Source organism: Fundulus heteroclitus, chromosome 6 (assembly GCF_011125445.2).
Source record: "Fundulus heteroclitus isolate FHET01 chromosome 6, MU-UCD_Fhet_4.1, whole genome shotgun sequence".
Lineage (NCBI taxonomy): Eukaryota > Metazoa > Chordata > Actinopteri > Cyprinodontiformes > Fundulidae > Fundulus > Fundulus heteroclitus.
The window spans coordinates 19,966,680-19,979,944 of record NC_046366.1 but is presented as its reverse complement, the minus strand read 5'-3'; the positions used below and the strand labels follow the sequence as shown (position 1 = coordinate 19,979,944).

At 39.7% G+C, this 13,265-nt stretch overlaps 1 protein-coding gene across 5 annotated transcripts in view; it reads left to right on the top strand.

Annotated features, from left to right (window-relative positions):
- Positions 1–8,580, top strand: part of st18 (ST18 C2H2C-type zinc finger transcription factor) — a 50,811-nt gene extending 42,231 nt beyond the window's left edge. For 4 of the 5 annotated variants that reach the window (XM_036138276.1, XM_036138278.1, XM_012876197.3 and 1 more), the window contains 10 exons: positions 434–546; positions 1,157–1,219; positions 1,493–1,561; positions 1,830–1,892; positions 3,131–3,211; positions 4,605–4,826; positions 5,737–5,825; positions 5,913–6,016; positions 6,139–6,285; positions 6,408–8,580. In XM_036138276.1, the coding sequence (XP_035994169.1) occupies positions 434–546; positions 1,157–1,219; positions 1,493–1,561; positions 1,830–1,892; positions 3,131–3,211; positions 4,605–4,826; positions 5,737–5,825; positions 5,913–6,016; positions 6,139–6,285; positions 6,408–6,548 (1,092 nt within the window). In that variant the 3' untranslated portion in view covers positions 6,549–8,580. The remainder of the gene's footprint in view (positions 1–433; positions 547–1,156; positions 1,220–1,492; positions 1,562–1,829; positions 1,893–3,130; positions 3,212–4,604; positions 4,827–5,736; positions 5,826–5,912; positions 6,017–6,138; positions 6,286–6,407) is intronic. The other variant, XM_036138277.1, reaches the window with a different exon arrangement.
- The last annotated feature ends 4,685 nt before the right edge of the window (positions 8,581–13,265 follow it).

Genomic DNA, 13,265 nt, shown 5'->3' with positions numbered 1-13,265 from the left:
ATGTATATATATATATATATATATATATATATATATATATATATATATATATATATATATATGATGCATACATGTATTAAACATAATGACACTGAGAACCAAGTCACTCTATGCGTCACATTGTTGTTCAGGGGGTCTGAATGAACCATAGTATGGCTCCTTTTGTTTCAAAGACAGGACTTATTTATTGTAGCTGTGAGATTTTGAGTACATACGTCCGAACCTTGTGGCTTTGCATCATAAACACTTTGTGGATTACTCTAAATGGATGTATGGTTTACTTCCACCGTGTCCTCAGGCCTAATCTCTTTCTGCTGCTCTCTAACCATCCACAAATGTTTTAAGAGTATTACACAGGGATTCTCTTAATTATTCACTTTTAGGTCAGCGAAAGAGAGAGTTTTTAACCATGTTGTTGTTTTGTCTTTCTCAGCAGGAGGATTACGATCAGGCGTCCTTGGAGGACCAGCACTATCCAGGGGACGGCAGTATGTTAAGCCCCAAGGCCAAGCTGCTGCTGCGGGATTCAAAGAAGGAGCTTTTGAGGTAGGCCGCGCGGGGTCAAAGGCCGAAACATCTTGCAGCATCTTTATTCACTCAGATACGTTTAAACTGATCCTCCCCTTTTGGTCGGCAGATGGCCAGCATTCATCATGAAAAAGTGTAACTCCCAACCCTAAAGCAGATTGATTTAAGTGGGTCAAATGAAACTCGCTGTGTCACATGTGGCTGTAACTGATATGTCTGCAGGTTCATATGGAGAAGAATTGTGTCTGTTTGAAAGTGAGTTTTCTCCCTGTATGTCCCCCGTAAAAGCTTCTCGCAACTCTTGACTCTTGTAGTTAGAGTGCATGCTCTACTCTACTGGGTCTTCCCGCCAGAGAAGTAGGACCCTCTAGTTTTGTCACAGCACAACTTCCTCTGAGCTGCCCTGAACGACGCTCAGAGACGTCATCGCACTGAAGCCTGAGCACTGTAACCAAAAAATGAAAATAAAATAAACACCTACTAAACTTCTCGCTGTACTAACTCTTGTTTCTCCGTAACGTCAACGGAAAAGGCTCTCAGTGTCAGATAGAAGATTCGGTCTCAGCTTGGCAGTCTGTGGGAAGTGGAGTAATCTGTGCATTAAATGCTTTGTGTTCCCCCCGTGCAGCTGTCCGACCCCAGGCTGTGACGGCAGCGGCCATGTGACGGGGAATTATGCATCGCATCGGAGGTACCGCAATTAATTACAGTCTCATTAGCGGCGGCTCAAAGTTACGCAGACAAGGGAAACACTGCTTGTTGTTTAAAGTTGTCACGAGCTGTAGCTTGTACAGTTCATAATATCAAATGACAGGTTCATGAAAAGGCTTTCTTTTCATTGAAGAAGAAGTTGTGTTTTCAAATAACATTGTTGTTTTTTTTTTCTCCTATGTATTGAGATTATTTAATCCCACAGTGATCAAAGCGTGAATTAAAGTGACTCTTAGCTCTTTATCCTCTCCAGTGTGTCTGGATGTCCCCTGGCTGACAAAACTCTCAAATCGCTGATGGCAGCCAACTCTCAGGAACTAAAGTATGTGTTCTAAAAACATTTATTTTTCATTTGTTGAAGGATTTTATTCACATAAAACTAGGCAGTTTGTTCTCTTTTTCCGCTCTGTGCTTCCCCCCCAACCAATCCGCTCTCTGTTTATCCCTCTCGTTCCCATTTACACACCATGCAAGATCTCCATGTCCTTAACATGAACCCGTTTAGCTATTTGTGCAGCTTTCCTGCATATTAGCATGGATCCACTTTATGCTGTAAAAAACACCTGGTGTCTGTGTCTCTCAACCTGCAGGTGCCCAACACCTGGCTGTGATGGATCTGGACATGTGACTGGGAACTATGCTTCGCACAGAAGGTAGAGAGAGACAGGAAAAAAAGACGGCATCACCACTGAGCACGAAATATATTTGTCAGATGCATGATATTCAAACAGATGGTGAAAGTCTCACTTTATACAGCAAACATGCTGCACTTTTTGAAGTCTTGTTTTTAAAGATTAACTTAGTATCTATCTATCTATCTATCTATCTATCTATCTATCTATCTATCTATCTATCTATCTATCTATCTATCTATTTACAACTACTAAATTACCATTATTAAGGAGTCTTCTCATCTTTATTTGTTAAAAGGACGTTTTTTTCATCAAATTAATTGAAATAAATCTATACTTTCATATGCTTATATTACATTATTATTATTATTATTATTATTATTATTATTATTATTATTATTATTATTATTATTATTATTATTATTATTATTATTATTATTATTATTATTATCAGAAAATGGATGGGTGGATTATTATTATTATATTTACTTACTGACATCCTTTCACATCAAACAAATTCAATTGTATTAGGATTTTAGTTCATAGACAGAATACGAACTTTTACAATTGCAAAGGGTGAAAATATTATATGGTTTTCAAAAAGTATTTTTTTCCCCAGAAAAACCCAAGATTGTGCTGTTTGTATTCAACCCTTTACTGCAATTCTCCTATGTAGAGTCAAACAAACCACCATTGGAAGTGGTCACCACCTTAAAAGTGTACTTTCTGTCTTATGGGGGTTCTTATTGGCAGACAGCTGCCGCGGGTTACCCTGAACACAGCATCCACATAGCAAAGCACGGTGGCGTCAACATCATGCTGTGGGGTTTCTTTTCTTAAGCAAAGGCATGGAAGCTGATCTATGGCGCTAAGTACAGTGCAATCTTGAAAGAAAATTGTGTTTTTTTAGTTAGAAAGAAACAAATACTTTAAAAACATGTTCCCTTTGACTTTTACTACACATTTCTGTAGTGTCGATTTCACAAATTAAGTGATAATAAATCAGAAAAAGATCAAATACTATAAATAATCTATCTATCTATCTATCTATCTATCTATCTATCTATCTATCTATCTATCTATCTATCTATCTATCTATCTATCTATCTGTCTGTCTGTCTGTCTGTCTGTCTGTCTGTCTGTCTGTCTGTCTGTCTGTCTGTCTGTCTGTGCGTCTTTCATGCATTCTGTCCCTTTTTAGCCTTTAATGGAAGCTCTCAGTAGGTTGATGTTATTTCACCTTCTCCAACTGTTTTCAGCCTGTCAGGGTGTCCACGCGCCAGAAAAGGAGGTTTGAAGCTCACACCAAACAAGGATGACAAAGACGAGCAGGAGCTTAAGTAAGATTTTGTCGTCGTCGTGCAACCCCCCCCCCCCTCCCCCCACCCCAACGTCCTCGTCCTGCCGTCATGTCAGTAGTAAAAAATAAAACAAGATAACGGAGCGAAACCGTGTCTGTGCGTTGTATACCTGCAGGCCGTGGAGTTGAACAAAGAAAACAATACTTCTGTTGTCCCCAACATTAGTGAATTATTTTCAGCAGGGATTAGCGGGATGTTTTGGAAGGATTTTATTCTCCCTGGGGTTTTGTGTTGGTCCTATTCCCTGAATGGGATATCTGGCTTATCACTTTTCGCCGAGTGCTTTCTTCATAATTATATTACATTAAGAAAATGTCGAACTGATGATGGCACGACACTCGTTTGCTCTAATCACTGTTGTCTGTGAAAGTGTTATTAGAGGGGGGGGGGGGGGAAGAATAATGTAATTGATTTGGAGTTTAAATCCAAAGTCATGTATATGAGCCCCTGTTTACTTTTACATCTGGACCCAGATTTTTTTGTTTTTAATTACTAATGCAAGGCCATGAGCTTAGGAATTAGACCGGAGCAGATCTCATACACATTAAGAGAGAAAGAGAGAGAAAGGGGGTAGAGTAACAAATATCCCCTAGATTATTGCAAACAGTGAGCCATATGGCATGCATCCATTGTCTGGTTGCCGTGCACCAAGCTACCTACCTGTGGTGGATGTAAGTAATAGGGCCTCATGTTGTTTTGTCCTAGAAGAGCGGCCGTGCTGTGTGGTAACAAAATGCTGAAACAGGCTTTTTGCAGGCAGCACTCCACGGCGTGCGTGCCATTTGGATCATCTCAGGCAACCTTTCACCTTTATCAATAAGGGAATGGGTTAGCCACCTCCAAATTACATTCTTTCGCATGGGGGGGGGGGGCATGACAATTATCTGTAATTCATGTCACTCCATTACTGACCTGCAGAAAACAGGCCTGTAAATGCAACTGACAAACTCTTAATGACATTCAGCATGAGTTGTGCTGATGTTTTTTTTTAATTTTTTTCAGACACAAATAGTACTCACAGCAGAATGCACGCACCAACCCGAGCAGAGCGCTAATTCCAATCCAAGTTTTAGTGGATTAATAACTTACAGCTAATGTGATTATTATTTGAGTCCATCTCGAGTTTTTCAACTTCATTTTTAATCAGCATTTGGATGGATTAATCAAGGTAATGGTTAACAAATCTTCCGGTCTAGTTATTGAAAGTGATTTTTTTTTAATACTCGTTTTTTTTTATAGTTTAACAATAAAGCTGCTATGGGCTTTTGTTTTCTTGCAGCACAAAACTGCAGCTAAATGCAAGCTTGCTGGATTTTTTTTTTTTTTCAGTAGTGTGTGCAGCTTTTCAGCGTATGCGTCTCTGGCCCTGTAGGTGTCCTGTAATTGGATGTGACGGACAAGGCCACATATCGGGGAAATACACATCCCACCGCAGTGCAGGCAGTTGTCCGCTAGCTGCTAAAAGACAGAAGGAGTCGCCCATCAACGGTCTGCCCTTTGCCTGGAAGGCCAACAAGCAAGAACTGCCCCATTGTCCCCTGCCTGGCTGCAATGGCCTGGGACATGCCAATAATGTATTTGCCACTCACCGAAGGTAAGATCACTCATTTACGATTTCCTCCATGAGCAAAACTGTAGCCTCTGACGCTGGATCTTTACTGTATAATGGGGCCTTCAGTAGAGGTGCAACGATCCAAATTGGGTGGCCAATCTCCAATCTCCGATTTTTATAAAATATACCCTTCTTTGGCCAATTTTGATTTCTATTTATTACCTACAACATATGAAGATATAAGAACAGCAAATACTTTTCTAGTCTTGCTAGTAGAAAGTCCCCAGAAAGTGTGTCTGATGTAAAGCATCACTGCCCTCATGCTTTAAACGTGTTTTAAGGGACCAATGTTGCCACTAGCTTCCAAATTCAGCAGAAAGTTTCAGGCAAAAGAAAACATTGCCAAAAGCGGCGGACATCTTGATGATGTACAGTCTCAGAAAGAGATGCAGTGGACGAAGGTGGCCTGTGCTACATAAGGATGGAGAGGTTCCAACATTTCTGTCGTCATCTTCGAGCAGACAGAATGCTCCGTCTGTATTCGTCTGCATATTTGTTGAGCATAAACCGGCCTTTTATTCTAAGTTCTCCCAAAGCCTGCCGGCATCTCTTAAATCCAGGATGTTACGTGAAATAGACAAAACGGCCAAACAGACCCTTTATCAAACAACTCGATGACACTGAAGTTTTCTAACTTCAAGTGTTCCTCGCTCAGTAATAGCATCGACATCGAAGAGGGGTTGATGTCGGCGCAACACGATAATGCTCACATATGGTGACTTCACAGATGGGGGGGGAAAGATCGGACTTTTAGGTTGCTGACCGGCCGATCATCAGCCAGGGCCGATCAAGCTAAAATGACAATTTGCTGTTGCATCTCCAAGCTTCACTGTGCTTTGTGAATTTGGTGATGTCTCCCAAAAAAGCTAAGCTGTCTTTTCTGCATTACTAGCCTGTCAGGGTGCCCGCTGAACGCACAGAGCATCAAGAAAAAGCACTCGGAGGAGGAGATGATGACTATCAAGCTGAAAACCAGCAGTGGTGAGTTGATGCAAAGCTGATTTCAAAAAAGGAAAATTACCAACTGATTGAGACTAGAAAAACGGAGGTCATCGTCTAAAAACGCAGGTGTTGAAAACAAAGAAGACATTCATCATCTGGACCACGAAATCAAGGAACTGAGCAATTCCAATATGAAAATAGAAGAAGACATGATGCAGCTCCAAACACAGGTAAGTATTCACTCCCACGAAAGCTCGTCTTCAAAAAAAAAAAAAAAAAAAAAAAGCGACGTTTTTGGAGGATTGTCGCTCGCTTCATTTAATGAACCTCTCCTCGCTTTTGAACCCGAAAGCAGATCTCATCGATGGAATGTAACCTGAAGACAATTGAGGAGGAAAACAAGATGATCGAACAGCACAATAACAGCCTTCTGAAGGAGCTCGCGCGGCTCAGCCAAGCTCTCATTAACAGCCTGACAGACATTCAGCTGCCTCAAATGGTACAGTAAGCCTTGACCACAGACTGCATCTGTCCAACCTGTCGATGAAAACTAGTTTCCTTCAAACTGTCATTCGCTGCCGTGCTGTTTTCACTAATGGTCAAACATGTTTTTTGTTCCAGGGACCCATCAGCGAGCATAATTTCGAAGCCTATGTGAACACATTAACTGATATGTACAACAACTCGGAGCATGAATACTCCCCGGAGTGCAAGGCCCTCTTGGATAATATCAAACAGGCTATTAAGGGCATCCATGTTTAAGCTGCAGAGCTACCAAGAGGTTCCTTTGACTTGGGATAATGGCACTAGATAGCTCTATTTCACTGAAGAGTGCTGGCTCGGCTGCATGTATAAGACAAGGCTTTTGGAAATGTGTTCGGCATTTCCCCCGGTAAACATGCTGCACTGAGAAAATTACCAGCCAGATTTGTAATGCTTTTACTGTTTCTCCATTTATACTGGTGAGATTTTTTTTTTTTTTATTATCATTATTTTTATTTTTACCCCTTCTTGCACTTAATTATTTTGTATGGTTTGCTTGATTTTAACCTGTATGTGTTCATGTCATTCTTATATTATTGCTATTTATTACTATATATGTTCCTCAGTGTATTTATTTCCTCAGATTTTATTTATTTCTTGAACTGTAAATGCTTAATATTTGAGAAATCTCTCGGTTTTTCTGCACATTGTAAATTACACAGAAGCACATTCCAGTTTTTGATGGCATACCTTCGCCATCTAGTGTTGAAAAAGCTAGTCTATTATTACTCTTCTTATTCGTTCATGAGTTTTAATCTCCCTGCAAAGAAAAAAAAAAAACTACCAAAACTAAATATCATCAGTTTTAGGCATTGCTTTTACTTTTGTTATTGGGAACTGAATGTATTAGACAAAGTGAGATAAAAAAAAACCCAGATGATAATAATAAAATAAAATGCAATGCAAGAGTACTGTACCTTTTTATACTCCAGGCGAAGGGGCGAGAATGCAGCATCATTTTGGGACGCGAATGTGAGTTCATGCCACAAAAGGAGCGAACTGGAAAAGAAGAAAAAAAAAAAATCAAAAATTCACTTTGTCACAACGTCTTTCTTTTTTTAACAGAATTATAGATATTAAACTGCCTTCTGTGCACACCCGCTGAAGTGTGCATATAGTATGTGCCTAAATGTATATGAATCCATGAAAATATACAAGTACTATGTTTTGTGGTAGGACAGTATTACGTGGATGATGTCTAATTTATTCTACAGTACAGTTATTTTCATAGGAGGACGCGTTCCTGATGACTGTTTGAATACTGGTGTTTCAGTAGCTGTAATCTCTGAGTCAGGTTCCTAAAATATGACTGAGACTGAAATTAGTTTTTTGTTTTTTTCTTTATTCTTTTATTTTTTTTCATCCCATGGATAAGGGGGACACAAGATATGATCTGCTTCTGTTTTTACTTTTCACTCCTCCTAGCATTTCAAGAGCTATGAAGGATTAAATATCCTGTTGGTACAGTATGTTTGAATAACAGCTATTTGGAAACAGAGCCGCTACGACTGGCTGTGCAGTTTCCTTCTTTCATGAAACATGAACTCTAGTTAAAGGCCAATCAGCTGTTCCTTTTAATCAAATGCACTTTTGTACAAATATATTTTGTGTTTCCGTTTGTTCAACAAATACAAGAAACGGCGTCATTGCATTTACTTTACACTACCCTACATTTCAGTCCCTCAGTTTGGAATAGGTATAGTCCAAGGGTTGGAAATGTGTAATTTTCAGTTGAGCAATATGTTTTAAATTTTTTAGTCCAATGTAGCCTTGAAGGTTTTAAAATCAAACGTTATAACAGCAAAGGAACCAAATTGCAGAAAATTGATACCCTATTTTATCCAAATACTCAATCATTTTAACTTTTTTTTTTTTTTTTTTTTTAAACCCACTTGCGTTCTTTAAACTTAAACCTTCATAAGTTATATTTAATTCCTAAACCACACGTTGTTTGCTCAGGAAGTTTTGTGAATAATATTTATTTTTTCTTCTCCCTGTTAGTATTTGATGTTTTGTAATGTGAAAATGCTCTTTTTGTGGAACGATATTAGTATGAAATTGTACTGTATTTTTTTTTTTTTTTCGTTTGTTTTGTTTTGGTTTGTTTGTTTTACAATAAAATGTAATGGTTATTTTCAGTTGGGGTAGTTTGTAAAATGGAAACTTCCTATTACTTTTACTATTTCATAATGAACAGATATGCGCTGTGTTGTACAGTTTCAGTATGGTAGAAATAAACTTTTGAAATGGTTGTGTTTGTTTTTGAAAGGTTTCGGGTCCACTGTTAATCAAACAGGAACAGCGAAGACAGATGGGGCTAAATTTCCACGGGGGAACACTGACATCTAGTGGCGAATTTACAGGATTACACCCAGGGCAGGGATTGCTGCGTTCCAGTTACAGTCAGAACTCGGAAATCCTGACGATCAGAAGAATCAACTAAAACGACCAATAAAATCGGAGTTTTCCCCTCGGACAACCAGAGACAATTTTAAAGGCAGATTGTCGGCAGCTCCTAGCATGAACAGCAGTAAACTGTGAAGAAAACATGTTTATTTTGCAAGACACAGTTGTAAGAGTTCGTCTAAAAATCAATGTAACATGTAGCAGCTGCAACTCTGAACCAAACAAATTAAAAGTGGTTTCTGCATGTGGAAAGTACAGCTTTGAGCAAGGTTCGTAGGAGGTAGCCTCCAATGAACAAAGCAACAGCTTTCCTGGCCGTCACCATATTGGAATACAACCTTTTTGTTTTTTAACTTTGGAATCCCGACTTCTTCAACTATGTTAACTGGAACGCTGTTCACTCAGCTGTCGCTCCATTCCCTGCTCCTAGATTGGATTTCCGAGGTAAACGGAACAAGCAGCTGTTGTGGTAGAATTTAAAATCACCGAACAGGATACCCATGGAGCACTGTGATCACAGTTTGAGACCAAACTGGTTCACTTTACCCAACCAACAAGTAAAAAAAAAAAACCTGACCTAACAAACTATCATTCTGTTCCATTTTAATTAATCTACAGGTTATTATTTTTATCAATACAGCCTTTTAATGGCATGTCAGCTACATCTAAGTAGTGGTGTAGAAAATACAGTATATCCAACCAATTAACTTTGACATCTATCTATCTATTTATTATTATTATTATTATTATTATTATTATTATTATTATTATTATTATTATTATTATTATTATTATTGTCTGAATCTAGTTTTCTTTCTCAGGACTATTTGTTTAATTTTTTTTTTTAATAAAAGTAAAGAAAAATAAAACATTGACCATACAACATAAAAAATATGCGTTGAGTCAACGCATAGGTCCCTGACTTTGTTTTGCTTTTTAAACTAAATTGTGCAACAAACAACATGGTTTGTTGATGCACTTAAAGCTCTGCCCCAGCCCAAAAATAGAGAGGATTGTAAAATAAAAACTGACATTTTATCCCGTTACAACTACAAAGTTCAATGTATTTTATTATGATGCTAAGCAGTAAACCAACAAACCAATATTTGAAGCAGAAGGAAAGTTATGTGCCCAGGGTGTACCCCGCCTCTTGCCCATTGACAGCTGGAGATAGGCACCAGCACCCCTCGCGATCCCAGAAGGGATAGACGTGTTAGAAAATAGATGGATAGATGGAAAGTTATGCACGGTCCTCAAAGTCATTCCAAAATAAGAATCTGAAAAGTGTGGTGTGCAAATGTTTAGGTTGTCATTCCTCTAGAAGTGAAACCTCCACCTCGGTTGCAGATGTTTTGCAATCCTCCGACAGAGTTTATTTCCAGGTCCCCCTGTATTAAGCTCCATCCAACACAGAATCTCCTGTACATGCAAAGCTCCCGAAGAACAGCATTCCCGTGGCATGATGTCGCCACGTTTCACCATAGGAGATAGTTTTCTTCCACAAATAGACAGGGTGAAGGAACATTTCAGTCTTGAGCCCGTACGATCAGAGCCCCTGCTTCCCCATATTTGCTGCGCCTCCAACTGGCTTGTGGCAAGCTGCAAATGAGACTTCTTTTAGCTTTTTTTTTCTACAATGGCTTTCTTGTCTCTCCTCTATAAATGCTAGGTTTGTGGAGGGCTTGACTGACATTTGCCAAAATCTGTCAACAGGTACTCCCACCTGAGTGTTGGATCTCTGCAGCTCCTCCAGAGCTACCATGTGACTCTTAGCTGCTTCGATGATTAAAGGTCTCCCTGCTCAGCCTGGCAATTTAGGAAGGCTGCCATGTCTGTGAGACGTTTCAAGCTTGGGATATTGTTCTCGAAGCTAACCACACAAGCTTCCCGTCCTGTCTGCTGTGCTCTTTGGTCTTCATGATGCTGTTTGTTCAGTGATGTTCTCTGACTGACCTCTGAGGCCTTCGGAAGACAGCTGGATTTATCCCGAGGCTAATTTACACACAGGTAGACTCTTTTTTTTTTTTACAAATTAGATGATGACAGAAGGCAGCTGGTTGTACTGGATTTTATTTTGGGTAAATGAGGCTGAAAACACACACACACCCCACTTTTTCAGATTTTTATTTGTAAAAATAAAAACATAAATACATGAGTTGGTGCATCATTCAAGTTTGTAAAGGTAATATGACGGAATGTGACAAATCGAGGATTGAATATCACAACCTTTCACTGCCAAATAGTTAACTAAACAGAAGGTGAACTAATCGACAAAAGCCAAAGATGACATTTTTCATCATTCTCTTTATTTTTATATATGTTTTTATTTCTAAATTGGAAAAAACAACTCCAATCAGAAATCTTTGCACACAAAAGATCCGAGCCCTGACAAGTCCAGCTACCTTGTGCGGACAATAGCTGGCTCTGGGTTATTGTTAGGAAAAGCCGGATGATGTTATGCCATGACCCAATTAGGGGATTTCTGCCTCATAAACCAGGTGAAATCTACAAGAGGACAGAAAAGCAGACCAAGACTGTCAAAGTTTGTTAGCTAATAGCCTATGTTGAGTTACAGCACTGGAGGAAGCAAAGATCAAAGACAGATGTGTGTTGGAAGATTTAAAAAAAAGAGGCGAGATCTCCGCTACACAAAGCAACTTCCTGGAACGTCACATGAGACGCTCCTCCTGTGCTTTTCGCTGCAGCAGAGAGGAGCCGGTGGCAGAGGGCTTAAAGTGGCTTGATGGCTACATTCAAGCTTCTGTTTTTAATCTTGCCTAAAAGCAAGGGTAAAAAAGCAATGTAATGGTTACCCAATAGATGTAATCTAAAAGTACTGCAGTGTAAGTAGCGTTGGATCCTTTTTAGAATACTGCAGAAGATATTCACTTATGGACTCACATGTGGCTTCGCCGGAGACATCGGCTAGATTTTCAGTCTTTGGGATGTGCCGCAGTTGACCCACTGCCACATCATCAAGACTGTGGCAAAAAATAAAAAAGCATTTAAATAAAGTTTCAGACAGGAATAAACATGAAAAGCTGCAGATAAAAAAATATAATCATAGCTAAAGGGGATATGAGTAAATTACTGCACCCTGCTGCCGCTCGTTTTCGGCCAGGCTGCCTGTACATTCCTAATTATCAGATGATTTAGAACAGCTCTGCACATGGGCTAAAATGTGATGTGTACGAGTAGGTGATTTAAACGAGGTGTCAAAGTGCGGCCCACGGTATCTCTACCCTCCTCTCTCCATCCCTCACTTCAGTTCTCATGAGACTCTAATTAAAACGCTAAAAACAACAAACCCTCCTAGTACAGAGGTGTTGATTTGTTCGATTCGGGGTTTCTGAGAGTGGACCGTGAGTGACATTACTAATGATCCTGGATGAGCAGCTATTCAGTTACGAGAGACACTCAAATAGGCGCCAGGGTGTATTTTGAATAAATAGTGTTTTTTTTTTTTTTTTTTTGGATCACCCCAGTGGATCTCGGCACCTCTGTCGCGCAATTACACCGCCGGGGTAGGCAGTAAATAAACTCTTCAGACACAGGGGGAAAACAACTCACAGAAATACAGCTGTTTGTGTAAATGCATTTAAGAAAATCTCTGAGAGACAGAAGTCAAAGAAAAGAAGTACAAAATGTCTGATTTATTCTGTTTATTCTAAACTGACCAGTTCAGAGTCAAAGCGCAGGAGATGACCACAGCTTCTTCCACATGGAACCAGGTGATCATCTATTCCCACTCCACCGCTAAATATAGGTCTCTAATTATGGGAGCTGTGTGAGGTTAGAAGGTGCACGAAACTTTCTACAACCTTTTTAGTTTTTTAATTCTCTTGTCGAAGGGCCGAAAATTACGCATGCTTATCTCGTGGCACACATCTACTGTATTTCCCTATTCCCTGATTTCTCTGCTCCATAGATAGAGATTGCTGACGGTTGATGTGTCGACAGAAACAGCGAGGGCTTCGTCAGACATTGAAGTGCAATGTACAAAAAAACCCCAAAAAACTGGGTTTTCCACAGTGTGTGTTTTTTTCCATCGTATTGCCCACCCCTTTGCGCTCCAAGCAGACCCCACACTGGAGCGTCCCCAGATGCGAGGGCGCATCTTCAGCAGGGAAGCTCCTGCTGCGTGGTGCGTGTGTGAACGGCAACTTTGGAGAAAGTGTGGACGTCATTTCACAGACAATCTCCTGGGATCGCGTGAGAAAAAACACAAAACAAAAACATAGAACAGAAGCTCCCTTCTATGGCCCTGACAAGGAGGTCACATTTCTGGATTTTTCCACACACAAACACACACACAAACACACACACACACACACACACACACACACACACACACACACACACACACACACACACACACACTGTCTTTTAAAAAAGCAGTTACACCAAATGAACCTTTATGCATTTAGTCACATAACGGCAAACTTCATTGTTTTGTATGGATCGCATGTGAGGAAAATGACACATGGTTTGTTTAAAATTAAAAAAGTGCCGTGCTGTAGGCCATCTTTT